The sequence below is a fragment of the Sorghum bicolor genome, chromosome 5 (genome assembly GCF_000003195.3).
Source record: "Sorghum bicolor cultivar BTx623 chromosome 5, Sorghum_bicolor_NCBIv3, whole genome shotgun sequence".
Taxonomy (NCBI): domain Eukaryota; kingdom Viridiplantae; phylum Streptophyta; class Magnoliopsida; order Poales; family Poaceae; genus Sorghum; species Sorghum bicolor.
In genome coordinates this window covers 60,597,377-60,612,552 of record NC_012874.2, presented here as the reverse complement: position 1 = coordinate 60,612,552, position 15,176 = coordinate 60,597,377, and the positions used below count along the sequence as shown (strand labels likewise).

General features: G+C 36.8%; 1 protein-coding gene across 2 annotated transcripts; it reads left to right on the top strand.

Annotated features, from left to right (window-relative positions):
- Nucleotides 8,536-15,123, top strand: LOC8057005 (heparan-alpha-glucosaminide N-acetyltransferase). 2 transcript variants are annotated; one of them, XM_021460808.1, is made up of 13 exons: nt 8,536-8,872; nt 10,932-11,069; nt 11,212-11,293; nt 11,430-11,506; nt 11,683-11,795; nt 11,913-12,024; nt 12,146-12,262; nt 12,440-12,531; nt 12,616-12,682; nt 12,810-12,885; nt 13,234-13,325; nt 14,599-14,742; nt 14,863-15,123. In XM_021460808.1, the coding sequence occupies exons 1-13, from the start codon at nt 8,645-8,647 to the stop codon at nt 14,887-14,889; spliced, it is 1,365 nt and encodes a 454-aa protein (XP_021316483.1). In that variant the 5' UTR covers nt 8,536-8,644; the 3' UTR covers nt 14,890-15,123. The 2 variants fall into 2 exon arrangements, with proteins under 2 accessions (XP_021316483.1, XP_002450896.1); XM_002450851.2 differs by having other exon boundaries at nt 12,807-12,885.

Sequence of the window (15,176 nt, the reverse complement as noted above, 5' to 3'; positions counted from 1 at the left end):
TGAAGATATTTCGACATCCAAACAATTACAAATTAAAAATGTTTGAACTAGAAAGTTGTATATCTCGTCGATTACTACAACTTTAATATAAAGTTTATCTTTATCAGACATCGTATGAGAAACTTATAAAATTTTCTTGTAGCATATCACTATCGCGATAGTATCATTGTTGGTTCTGCAGTGATGACCCAATATCACTGCCGTTTCTTGGCTAAAACCGACGATGATATGAACCAGGAGTAAAGACCTGAATATCAATGTCGGTTGGTACTATCACTGCTGGTTTTAGCAAAAAACTGACAGTGATGAGCAGTGATGGGCTATCATTGTCGGTTTCTTAAATCCGGCAGTGATGCAGCCGACAGTGATGTCTAATTCCGTAGTAGTGTTTATATATATAAGTGTTATTCTACACCTTAGGTGTAGAATATTATTCTACACCAAACTGTTATACTGAACCAAATTTAGTATCGTTCAGTATTCACGTTTCAGTATTGTTCAGCTGAGTGTAGTCCTAGATGATACTGTACGCTGTTCAGTACTGCTCAATATTTTTCTGCTCAATTCTGAAACACGAATACTGAACGATACTAAATTTTGCTCAGTAAATTCTGTATCGTTCAGTATTCGTGTTTCAGTAGTGTTCAGTATTTCGTGGTACTGGATGTTGGATAAGATGATACTGAACACTCTCGAATACTGCTTAATATTTTGTCTACTCAATTTTGACTTGCAATGTTTATATATATATATATATATATATATATATATATATATATATATATATATATATATATATATATATATATATATATATATATATATATATATATATATATATATATATATATATATATATATATATATATATATATATATATATATATATATATATATATATATATATATATATATATATATATATATATATATAAAACTTAGCTATTTTTCAAGTTGCTCTTACATGAAGCACTCAACCCAAATACCTCAAGGGGCAAGACTCTCTAACTTTTATGATCCAACGTGCCTTCTCAACTTTGCTTTGCCTCGACGTAAGTGTCTGTTGATCTACCATTCCTAGGTTTTGGGACCCAAACCAATCAATCCCATTGGACATGGTTTTTAAGCCAAAACCACGAAACTATATATTTCTAGGTTTGAGGATCAAATTGGCAAAGTATTGTGCATGTCTTGCAAGGTGTGACTCATCATATATGTCCAGCCTCCGCCAAGTGCCACGATGTCATTGCTGTTCTCCTTAACTTGGTCGTTGTCATCGTCATCACACATGTGCTCTCTTAAAAGTTGGGTGCCAAAAATTTACACTTGCAGGTCTAAGATATTGAAATGTATTCATCGCACATACATTAGCACTAACTGCTCTAATGCCTATCATACATGCAAAAGGAACGTCGATATATATCGTTCGCTAAATTTAGAATGTGTGGTCTATGATCGATAGTGTGGGCCGATTCAGCCCTTATTTAGTTCGTGAAAAGAGAAGTTTTCAGATACAATAGCACATTTATAACTAAAGCAATTAGTGTCTAATTATAGATTAATTAGGTTTAAAAGATTCGTCTTGCAACATGTAAATTATACAATTAATTATTTTTTAATCTATATTTAGTGTTCTATATATGTGTTCAAATATTTGATGTGATGAAGTAAATTTATTTTTGGATAGAAACTAAGAGCAACTCCAAGAGGCTCTCTAACTCCTTCCTAAATGTTAGGAATAGAGATTTCGATGAAAAACTACTCTTCAACAGCTTATCTAAAATGCTAAAATGCTAACTCCATAAACCTAAACCCTAAAACCCTAAACCTAAACCCTAAAACCCTAACCCCTAACCCCTAAAACCCTAGAGCCTAAAATGCTAACTCCCTAAACTCCAAAACCCCAACTCCTAAACCAATACCCTTAAACCTTAAACCCTAAACCCTAAGCCCTAACCCCTAAACTGTAAACCTTAGAACCCTAAAACCCTAACACCTAAACACTACAACTTTAACCCCTAAACCCTAAACGCTAAACCTTTAAACCCTAACCTAGAAACCAAAACCCTAACCCATACATTCGCAATAACTGCACTAATGTGCATCTCATAATAAAATGGTCAAGATCGTTTATCGATATTAATTATGTTTTAATTTAAAATAAAGTAACAAGTTGTGGACCCCACATAAAATGGTCAATCTCCAATCACTATATTTATTAAGCCCAACTTCCAACATATAATCTAATTGAACATTTGCGTTCCTTGTAATTACATCTACAAAAATACCAACATTGATAAACCCAAAACCGTAGATGTATTAAACTCTAAACCCTATAACCCTAATCTAAACCCTAAAACCATAAACCCTAAGCCCAAGACCCTAACCGATGAGTACATGACACCTTCTAATATGTTGACTATAAGGTGATTTCATTCCTACATTGTATAATGATTTTTGGTATAATTCACTTGGTTTCACATGTACATGTCATCATTATAATGATGAGAACATGACACCTTCGGATATGACCATTGACTATAAGGTAAGTTCATTCCTATATTTGTATAATGATTTTTGGTATAATTCACTTGGTTCCACATGTACATATCATTATTTGCATGTAGGTACGAATGTGTCTCAAAGTGCAAGGTCATCAAAGCTGATTTTTCAGTTTGCTAGCGGCCCGATAATGCTTTATTGGGAAGGTCATAACTTATCCATCCGGAGTGAGATAGAGGTCAATGAGCACTTGATGGAAAGTTTGTTTAATAAGCTTTCAAATAGATCTGGTCCTACCTCAATATCTCACCGGCAAGGCCTCCAGATTATCATGTATGCTTTATTGGGAAGGTCATAACTTATCCATCCGGAGTGAGATAGAGGTCAATGAGCACTTGATGGAAAGCTTGTTTGATAAGCTTTCAAATAGATCTGATCCTACCTCAATATCTCACCGGTAAGGCCTCCATATTAATATATTATCATGATATTCTATTGTTGTTTCTGCTAAGAGCTACATCACCATCATCATCATGGGTATGTTTTTCATCCTTGGGACCTTGGTCCAAGTGAAAGCACGCCCCAAGGAGAAGAAGAACCCATAAAGGGAGCCCTTGGACGTCCTCCTCCTTGGCTACCACCTTATAAGGTTAGCAAGTTCGTTCAAGCCAAGTCAGAGGCCCAATCCATATCAAGTTAGAGTCAATCTCGGGCTCTAGGAGCAGTCTATAGTAAAACGGACACCCAGAACACATCCAAACTCCGTTGTTGATGATACACATATGGATGGAAATATAATTTCATAAGCTAACCAATGACTTTGTTTTGAGGTCCAAATTCAATCGGAGTCAACAGAAATCGTCAAAACAAGTTGACATCCAGAATCTGTTAGGGCGCTATGTCGCCGTCTTTTGGGCTGTTGGGCCTTGTAACGTGTTAGAGTACCTTATGGATGTGAAGAGGGGTTCTTAGACGTCCCTTAGGCTATATAATTAGTAGCCGCCACCTACATTAGGGTTTGAGTTTTGCTTAGATTTTTTTGTCAAGAATAGTTTCACCGTTTTATCGGTTTGTGAGACCCCAACTCGTGAGATTAATCTTTCATCTGCAAATTGGTTGCATTCTTGTTCTTGCTTGTGTTCTTTGATTCGCAGGCAAGGATTAGCCTTCTTGACAAGGTTGACCTTGCAGCGTCGGTCGATAACTAGAGAAGACGTGGTGCTAAGGTTGCACGGTTCGGTTCTTTGTGATTTGAAGCCGAATCGGTGTGTCGCTCTCCAAACAGATTGTTGTTTATCTTGAACTTGACAGAAGATCGAGAACCCCATCCCCATTATTTGGTATTCAGAGCCTTAGGTATACCGTCAAGTTCATATTTTAGCTGATATTGCCTCGTCCCTTAGTCTACCACCATATTTGTTTCCTGTCCTACAACCATTCATGCCATAGCCTTGCATATTTCAGTTTGAGTTTGCTGTATTGAGTATGTGTCTTAGGTTAAGGTCTTGTTGCTGGTTTAGATTGTGTTCTTTTCTACTTTGTGTTGATCTATCTACCCGCCATCATCCCGTATCACAATCCTTCCATCTTGTGTTCATTAAAACCCTGATTCGAGCATTTTTCTTAAAAATGTCATAACTTTTACATCCGAACTCGAAACAGGGCAAATTTTATATCTACGGAGAACGCCAGAAAATTTTGGATCCATTTTATCCCGGGAAATCTGGGTTTGCAAGAATTATATTTGCAAAATTTGATCCAGAAAATCTAGTTTTTGGGCCACAAAATTTGGTATGCTTTTTTAGCATAATTCTAATTTTCTATTGGCCACATCTTTTATCCAATTGAGCTCAAATTTTTTGTGGTTTGTCCTTGTGTGCTTCTTGCTGAGGAAAAATATCACAAGAGCAAAAGAAAGAAAAAAATTTTGGACAAAAAAAAGAAAATGAAAAAATAGTAAAAGAAAAAAGAGATAAAAAAAGGAGCACATAGGGAACACTCAGTAGCTCTATTGTTTGTGGTGTCTTTTACCTTGTCTATATTTTTGTTGCTACCTTTCATACTTATTTCAATTCATATTTATTTCACTTCTTTGTTTATCACAATCGATATTAGGAACACGTATAATCCAGCAACTAGAGCAATTGCTCTAGATATTTATTCAATATTACTATCTGTTACTGACTTTTGTGCCACATATACATATTTATTCTTTTGTGTGCCTCCTAAGCTCCAAGACCCGTACAATCTTGGACTATGCCTTCCAGGTATCCTTTGCCTTAATAGTAAGAACCTTGTAAGCATGCACTTGATAAGGTGTTTCCTTTGTTGTGATCTTGAGAGACACCACTCCACCTGCGTATATTTAGGATAATCTTCACTGTTTGTTGCTGTATTTTGTGTCTACAATGGCAGGTTATGACACTCATCAATATGAGACATACACTATTGCTGCTACACCTTCTCTCACAGGTCGTTCTATTCTTTCTTCCCCACCTACTTATGATGGTATTGGTGCTGATGAGTACATTGAGTGGGGAAGTAAAATAGATAATGTTTTTGCACAATGTCGTATGTGTGAACAGAGAAAGATTAAGAATGCATCTAGTGTTTTATGACATTTAGCATCAACTTGGTGGGAGTCTTTAAGTTCTTCAGATAAACCTCATACATGGAATGATATGAAAATTGTTATGAGAGAAACGTTTGTTCAACCATCTCGTGTGATTTACTCAAGTGATAAGGTCCATCAACTAGATCAGTCCCTTGTTATTCCTCCTGCTATGCCTAACCTTTTGTAGGACAATATACAAAAGAGTGTGGATGACATGATAGAAAATGAGGTGCTCCCAACCTCATGTGAAAATTTAGAACCATCACCTATTACTCCTCTTGAGATCACCTATTACTCCTTTTGAGAATGAGCCCCAAGGTAATGCCCATGATGCTAAACTCATAGAAGGTGAGAGTTCTCTTGATGTGCTGAATTTTTCCAACAACCAGGCTATAATAGAGCAACATTTAGTAAACACTAAAACTGAATGGCCTTTGTCACAAAATAATGGTTCTAATAATGCTTATGATAAAGAAGAGTTGTGTGATAATGATTTTATTATACCTATGTCACAACTAGTGGATGAGCATGATGCTTTTATTTGCAACCAAATACTTGTGCTCAAAATAAACATTTGCTTCCAATTGCTAATGAAAAAGATGAACTAAAATTGTTGTCTTCTTTAAATACTTTGGGATATATAGAATTTGATACTTTGTGTGCTCTGAGTAGATTGGAGAAGAAATTTAAATGTGTTGAATTGCCATGGTTGTCTATATGTACATATCACTTTATTGGCAAATACAATTATAAAGGAGAGTATATGGTACACCGAGTTTATATTTCTTCAAAACTGATATCTCCTTTTGTTGTGTAACAATATGATCAATTTGAGGGCTGCAATTGTTATAATCTTGTCATGTCGAGTTTCTCTAGTTTTTTTCTAAAGAAAAATGTTAAATTTCAAGAAGGGGAGCAATATTGTATACTACCTACAACCTGCCCTCCAAGAAAGCCCAAACCGAGGACGGTTTGTTGTCAAGAAGGGGAGAATAATGATGACATGACACCTTCGGATACGACCATTGACTATAAGGTGAGTTCATTCCTACATTTGTATAATGATTTTTGGTATAATTCACTTGGTTCCATATGTATATGTCATTATTTGCATGTAGGTACGAATGTGTCTCAAAGTACAAGGTTATCAAAGCTGAATTTTCAGTTTACTAGCGGCCTGATAGTGCTTTATTAGGAAGGTCATAACTTATCCATTCGGAGTGAGATAGAGGTCAATGAGCATTTGATGGAAAGCTTGTTTGATAAGCTTTCAAATAGATCTTGTCCTACCTCAATATCTCATCGGCAAGGCCTCCAAATCATCATGATATTCTGTTCTTGTTTCTGCCAAGAGCTACATCATCATCACCATGGGCATGTTTTTCATCCTTGGGACCCTGGTCTAAGTGAAAGCACGTCCCAAGGAGAAGAAGAATCCACAAAGGGAGCTCTTGGACATCCTCCTCCTTGGCCACCACCTTAGAAAGTCAACAAGTTTGTTCAAGCCAAGTCAGAGGCCCAATCCATATCAAATTTGAGTCCATCTTGGGCTCCAGGAGTAGTCGATGATCCACATATGGATGGAAAGATAATTTCATAAGTTAACCAATGGCGTCCACTGGGATAAAATAGATCTAAAATTTTCTGGCATTCTCCGTAGATATAAAATTTGCCCTGTTTCGAGTTTAAATGTTCTAAAATAGCGTCCACTGGGATAAAATTATCTGGCTAGTATATATACCCCCAAAATAGATCTAAAATAGCTGTACCCCCAATTTTTTTGTAGAAACACTATAAATATGTATACCTATATTGTATTATTATCTAGAACACTTTATGAAATAGCAATCTCTTAAGCTCAGTTACTTGGCCAAGAGGGATAATAGTCTGCAACCTTGTACTATAATTCTGTTTTCGAGCTAGAAACCAGAATGAACACATGCACTACCGGAATCCGGCTCTTTGCCGAGTGACTAGTGGTTTGCCGAGTGTTTTTTTCGGGCACTCGGTAAAGAGCTTCTTTGCCGAGTGCTAAAGAAAAAACGCTCGGCAAAAAAAAACACTCGACAAAGAGGGTTCTTTGCCGAGTTTAAAAAGAACACTTTGCCGAGTGTTAAAAAAACACTCGGTAAAGACCTTTTTTGCCGAGTGTTCTTTTTAAACTCGGCAAAGAACCCTCTTTGCCGAGTATTTTTTTTGACACTCGGCAAAGACCCTCTTTGCCGAGTGCAAAAAAAGAAACACTCGGCAAAGAAAATTTCAAATCAAAATTTGAAACTCTAAACAAATTCAAATCAAAAAGTTTTAAACTACAAAGTTGTATAACTTCTCAAGATCTATAATCTTTATTTTGGCCATTTCTTCATTTGGTAAAGTAAAAATAAATTTGTTCATAAATTTTATCTCTCTCTTATAGTTCCTAGAACTACAAGAGAAATATATAAGATTGGGTGAAAAATATTAGAATTACCGTGTCAAATGAGCAAATGATCAAACAACCAAAATAAACTTTATAGATTTTGACAAGTTATGAAATTTTTGTTTGATAATTTTTTCATTTGAGTTTATCTTATCATTTAAAACTGCGTCTTTATTTGAAAATTTTTAATTTTGATTTTCTGAAATTACCTCGGATGAAAAAACTGACTAAATAAACTTTGTAGGTCTCGAAAAGTTATAAAACTTTGTAGTTGATAACTTTTTGATTTGAAATCATGTTGTCATGCAAAAACTACGTTTAAATTTCTCAAATTTGAATTCAAATTTTGTAAACGACTTCGGATGGAGAAACTTCCTGAATGAAAATTATAGATCTCAAAAAGTTATGAAACTTTGTAGTTGACAACTTTTTGATTTGAAATCATTTAGAGGCTCAAATAATCAATTTGTATATGATTTAGTATGATATATGAGGAACCAAAACGTAATGTAATCACAACCGATGGGCAGCCTTTCCAAAAAAAAACAATTTTTTTTCTTCTATTTTTTCAGTTTTTTTATTTTTTTTTGTTGAGTGTCGGCATTGCCGAGTGCCCGATAAAAAACACTCGACAAAGACTTTTTTGCCGACTAGAATTTTGCCGTGTGCTCTTTACCGAGTGTGTTTGGTTCTTTACCGAGTGTTTTTGACACTCGGCAAAGCGTCTGTCTCCCGTCACATAACATAAGATAAATATGAGAACTGCGCCACTTAGGTCGTACCTCTATGATTGAAATTCTAGATCGGCTACTGCCGAGGAAGAAGTGCTGGAGTTGAGAAGAGGACAAAGCGACACCTCCATTTAAAACGCTAATGGTAAATAAACGCGTACTACTGTAGCTCCACTAGCCAGCTGGTCCACTTGCGATATCTATGGGGAGGATATATACTTGTGCCCCGGGGCACACATACGTTCTGCTATAAACTATAAATACGCGGCACGGGTGGTGTGAGCCTCTGCTCGCCCCATCTCCATTATTAGCTAGTCAACCGCGACTCCGCGAGTGCTCTCCACGCGCTAGACTAGCAAAGTAGCTAGAGCGTCGTCCATGGCAGCAACGGCGGCGAAGAGCGTCGACTTCCCCGCTGGCGTCAACGGCGGCTCGGCAACAACGAACCCAGCAAATGGCGGCGAGGGCCACCGAGACATCGAGGCTGGCGGCGGCTGGGCGAGCACGTCGGCTCCGACGACGACGACGACGACGGCGACACAAGGGCCGACGACGAGGGGGCAGCGCCTGGCCTCGCTGGATGTCTTCAGAGGCATCACCGTCGTGGTCAGTATCTACTGCTGCGTTCCTATTCCTAGCTACTCGTTCGTTCACAGCCGGAACTGCATGCGTGACGATCATGGATGGGTTGGTATGGGTCGTCTAGGAGAACCTGCAGCGGTAGAGTGCCATCACACAAAGAACAGTGAATGACATACAGACGCGCTTGCGCGTTAGTTTTGGCTTGGCCCTGTTTAGTTTTCATCCAAAAAAATTTCGCCCCACACGTCGAATATTTAGGCACATGAAACATTAAATATAAATTAAAAAATAACTAATTATATAGTTTATATATATTTTGCGAGATGAAACTTTTAAAACTAATTAGTCTATGATTGATACTAATTGCTATAGTTACAAAGGTGCTACGGGAACCAAAAGTTTTTCTTTTCGCGAACCAAACAAGGCCTGCAAGAGAGGCAACGGTGGCACCGTTTGCTTGCTGTCAGAAATAAAATGAACGGCAGCGATCCTCGACCGGCGGCTACATATAGGCTAGTTAGATATTAGCTTGACACGTTTAGATCCAGAAGAGCTAATCATTAATTAGCTCCAATCTAAATAAGCTGATTTAATTTCCTGATAAATTTGTCTTCCACCAACCAGTGAAAACGCAAACACTTATTTACCCACGATATGACAACGACTACTGATAGACATGCATTTGTGGTGAACTAGAAATATATGAACTTAGTGCCTGTTTAGATCCACGATATATAGGAACGGAGGTGGGAGTAGGCCACGTCGTTATCGTCAACATGTCTAGGAAATGCATGGCCGTGTGTCGTCCGGTGCTTTGGTCTTTTGTTGCGTTCTGGGTGGGCAACTCCTAAACGATCGATCGAGACCTCATGATGCCACCCTGACACAGTAATATATTTTTATTAGTAAATAAATAAGGGAGTTAGTTGTTATATAATTTTAGATGCCTGAATTTGTAGAGTTTCCTCAAACAACAATATAATCTCACACAATAAACTAACACAAGAGACAAATTGTATTTTTATTTCTATATATCGCCAAAACAGTGACAAAAGATCTGCAGGCACCTGAGATATACAAGTGAATAGTTCACAAAAAAAGAAAGACATACAAGCGAATAAATAAAGTAACAGGCGTGTCTTGAGTGATCAATAACGTGTGATGCGATACAAAACGCGAAGCAAATACATCCACACACGCGTAAAACAAATGAACATTTAAGATGAGCCCAAGCCACTACATACGTCGCCTAATGGCTAAATTAAAGCTTGAGATTTATATTCCAGGCTTGTTCTTGATTACGCTCCATGGTGACAAACTATACACTGTTTCTCACCTGTGGAATTTCGCGGACACATAAGGTCGTTCTCTCTCTCGTCAACACGTCTAGGAAATATGGGCCTTGTGTGTGGTCCGGTAGTATCGAGCCTGTTCACTTGGCTAAAACATTATGACTAAAAGTATTGTTCGCTGATTTATTGTGAGAGAAAAACACTACTGAATGCTGACAGATTCGGCAGATAAGCTTATCTTTTGTGACGTACATTGTGGGCAGTTCCTGGCTAAACGATTTCAAGGCGCGTTGAGCGATCGACGTGTGGTGTGATACCAAAATCTTTTTTCCCCAAAAACTGAAGAAAACACATCTGTCCACACAACAAAACAACAAGCTGAACCAAGTACATCGCCCAATAACTAAAGGCAGAGGGAGTTCATTGACTGACTTCAGATATTATTTTCTAATTCAGCCCATTTCCATGGAAACAAACGAGTGCTGGTCGTCAGTGGCATTGGTCCCCCATGCCCCAAGTGATAGAGACAACACCCAGAGTCCAATAATAATGGATCAATGGAGCCTTTTGGACATGTTTGGGACTTTTCCACTCCATCTTGTCCAGCTTTGCTCCATAATTTACAAATAATTCAGTGTTTTAATGTTTCAAATTAGCAGCTTCCTAGTAGCGAGAAGATCGATACAAACATAATAATACAGTTCATTGTTATTGTCATATTCATTTAGATATTTCGTTGACGAATTAAAGAAGCTCTCTCAGTATGTATGGCTACCTTGCAAATATGACAGCTTATGATCCTTGTGGACGATGTTGGTGGCCTTGTCCCAGCCATCAGCCACTCTCCGTGGGACGGCGTCACACTTGCAGATTTTGTGTTCCCCTTCTTCCTCTTCATCGTTGGAGTCTCATTGGCCTTTGCGTACAAGGTAGTTGAACAAAATTCCAATGCAAAACATTTTATATGATGTTCAATATATAGCAAAGACTTAATTACGGTAAATTTTATATTTTGTTTATAGTATATATGTTGAAAAAAAAATTCTAATATACCCACTTCATTTTGTATAGAGAGTGCCAAACAAAACCCTGGCAACCAAGAAGGCTCTAATCCGGGCTTCAAAGCTCTTCCTTCTAGGCCTACTACTGCAAGGTATAACATTGGCCTGGTTCTTAGTATTTATTCCTTCGATTGATTAGTCTGAATCAATGATTCTTTCAATATGTATGGATCTTTCAATCTAGCGAAAACATTGGAAATAACAATAACTTGACCTTTTCTATTCAAGGTGGCTACTTTCACACCATCCACGATCTTAGTTACGGAGTCGATCTTCACAAGATACGGTTAATGGGCATACTTCAGGTATCACCATATACCTCTATCTATTTGTCATCCACATTCTAGGAGTCCACCTTAAACGTATCACATTTTTTTTTCTTTTCTAAAAGATCATATATTATGCTCTGCATATATGTATCTCCGATCCATCCAGCAAACGTCGTCCAAAACTTCAAATTAAAATTGTCCACTTGTTGTAGAGAATTGCAATAGCCTACTTTGCAGTGGCACTATGCGAAATATGGCTACGAGGTGGTGCAAGTGACAATGGAGCCGGTGGCTATGTCTTGATCAGAAGATACCGTCATCAGCTGTAAGCATGCTAGAACACCAACACACTTGAAATAATAGTAAAATATATCCAGTTGGTTAGATCATAACTTAGTTACGAGTTCTGCATTGCATCACCTGTTTGTTATATTTTTCTCAGGTTTGTGGGTTTGGTTCTCACGGTCACCTACACGGTGCTTTTGTATGGCATGTATGTGCCAGATTGGGAATATGTGGTCACATCTCCAGACACCACTTTGAAAAACTTTATGGTAATTAAATTAATAAATTTTAGAAATAAATATTTCAATATATATATATATATGGAATTAATTCACGTTTGTTTCAGGCTGTTCTTTGTTCTGTTTATGAGCTATATATTGCTGCATGCAGGTGAAATGTGGGGTGAGGGGTGATACAGGGCCTGGCTGCAATGCTGTCGGCATGATCGATCGATGTGTTCTTGGAATCCAACATCTCTACGCACACCCAGTTTATCTCAAAACAGCGGTATGAAAAAACATTCAGTTGCTGAAATATATCTGGCCTAGAAGTTAACATCCATGAAAGAACCTTGGCTATTGCTAGCTATTTGATCCCAGCATTTCTAAAACTGTCTTTTAAATGTTGAAGTTTTTTGAGAAATGAGAGAACTAACAGTCTACCATATCTCCTTTTTTATTAAAGCAATGCAGCATCAACTCCCCTCGAAATGGGCCGCTTCCATCAGATGCTCCAACATGGTGTGAAGCCCCCTTTGATCCTGAGGGCCTGCTCAGGTAATTAGTGCCTTACAGTAGTCTAGCTAGCTACTTTCTAAAATCACATCCTGTAGTCCTAAACTATGTCTTTACAATTTGTAGTTCCTTGATGGCAATTGTGACCTGCTTGATTGGCCTCCAGATTGGCCATGTCATTGTGCACTTCAAGGTATATACCCAGAGCCAAAGTTCAGTTTCAAAATGTCTCATCATTCTGAATTTTTTGGTCTTTCTATGGGAGTTATTGTGTACATTCAATTTAACTTTCAGTTGCTACTTCTTTTTTACTGCAGCAGCATAGCAAAAGAATAGTACGGTGGTCTATTCCATCGCTAATCTTGCTGATTCTTGGCGTCTCGCTTGACTTGTTTGGTAATGAAATGATTTGTTAACCAAGCATTTTGTTATTATGACCATTATTAATAATTGTGTTGTATGGCAGCACCTTTCTACACCCTAGAGTAGAACAATATTCTCACATAGTAACATAGAATTCACTACTGAAAATTTTCAAAAGTACTACTATGGAACGATTAGTAAAATTTCAGTACTGGGACTTCAGTAATCAATGTCAACGGTTACTTATTTTATTCAGTAATTAACTTGTTATTATGTATTAGGTGTAATTATATATACAATAGGTGTAGATTATATTAGCACTTGTTTATTATGTATTAGGCGATTAATTGTCATCTACATCTTTTGTGAATTAACTTGCAGGCATGCACATGAACAAATCGTTGTATAGTCTGAGCTACACCTGCGTCACCACGGGCTCGGCGGGTCTCTTCTTTGCAGGAATCTATTTGCTGGTTGGTACAATAATTTTATTTTCTCAAATAATCACATGATAAAGTTCCGTCATTCATTTGATGGAGTATTGCAGTAGTCGAGATACATGAATGTGAGGAGATGTTGCAAAAAAAAAGAAACAAATTAAGGTCCAAGTATATCGACAAAAAAATATAACTTAAGTACTATTTTTTTTCCTTATGGTATGTTTGAAACACATCATTCTCCAATAGATAGTCTCTTTCCATTTTAAAATTACCAATTGGAGGCTTTCCATGGAGCCTGAATGTTATTTCTCATGAGGTGCATTAGAACAAAAGATAAATTCTAAACATTCTTATAGAGGTAGAAAGATCTAGTAGCTATCAATTATGTACACTATAATCATGTTGTGCACGTCTCTAAAGTGTACACTATCAATTATATACATCTTTTAAATTACCCAGTTCTATCAATTATATATATATATATATATATATAATTAAAATAAATACATGTTGTGCAATCAATCGGATCAAAGTTTGCATGTATATTTATGGCCAATTATTCTATATTATAGTATAACTATAAACACTGCATTTTTCTAAAAAAAAACTAGAGGCACTTAATTCTTTGGTACATATTAAGCACTGAGTGATGGAGAAAGTTATTGTAGACCATAATTTTCTATGGTCTCCTGTTTTTAAAAATCCTTTGTAGTAAATATTGATTATTAGGCTTACAATGTTGGCCTTTTCTAGATATCAATTTAAGCTCCACCGACGATGTCCAGCTTAAATGTCTATTACTCCATCATAGTTACACATTTGGAGAATAAATAAATATTTTCTTAAAAAATATTGATTTTTGAGTACCTAGTAAAATAAGCTCAAGATTTTCAACTTCAAATGTAAATGAAAATGTTATAGCAACATGTAGATAAAAAACTTATAGCAAGTAATTATATAAAAATCCAAATTTATGACGTCACCATACATGGGGACCAACAAATTTAAGTTAAGGTTTCAGCTAAACATATATTTAAGACACATTATGTGCCATGGTGAAAGAGAGAAACTATAGACATGGTAAAATGTTAGGAAATAAACAGAGAGAAAACACAAAGATAAGTAATTTTGATTAGTCATAGATACTGGACGTGTTCACATTTTTAACAATTATGCCTCTCCTACATTGTTTGATATGCTAGTTTATCTAGCTGAAGGTCTGTAGTTTATGCCAACTGTGATGAAAAGCGTGTGTTACATGGATTCTGATGTGTCACCAACATGATATATGAATATGCACTTTCAGGTGGATGTTTATTTTTACAAGAAGCCGTTTTTCCCTATGGAGTGGGTGGGTAAGCATGCTCTCATGTTTTTTGTTCTAGTGGCATGCAACATCGCCCCAATCCTGATACATGGCTTCTATTGGAGGGAACCACAGAACAACCTTGTAAGATATATATAAACATGTTTTGTTAGTTTCTTCATTATTTCATATTCCAGTTCATCCATGAAGCGCTACTATATTTTAACTTAATACACACTTGTGTCATTTGTTTTTGTGTGACAGTTGAAATTCATCGGAATTGGAGGCTGACCGCTTCGTCGATGTCTACATGATTTGTTCAGGGGAAAACAATAACACAGCATACACCACCGATTTCGTCAATAGTGCGGTGCCCACATGTTTAGAGTTGGCTCTTACTCTTACACGGAGAAAGTCAATGTACAAATCATGATCTCTATATGTGTTGGTTTTTTTTCTTTTTATTACATTTCGTCCCATCAGAATCACTCAGAGGTAGTATTATTGCAGTCTGATTTTTCCCAATTTTGTTTGCCATACCATCCTTTTTCCGTAATTTGAAAACCATTAATAATACA

Excerpts from the sequence above, each read along its gene's own strand:
- LOC8057005 (XM_002450851.2), top strand. The coding sequence starts at position 8,645 with ATGGCAGCAACGGCGGCGAAGAGCGTCGACTTCCCCGCTGGCGTCAAC. Across the intron at positions 8,873-10,931 it reads TCAGAGGCATCACCGTCGTG|CTTATGATCCTTGTGGACGA; the intron begins GTCAGTATCTAC and ends CAAATATGACAG. Across the intron at positions 12,683-12,806 it reads ATGTCATTGTGCACTTCAAG|CAGCATAGCAAAAGAATAGT; the intron begins GTATATACCCAG and ends TTTTTACTGCAG.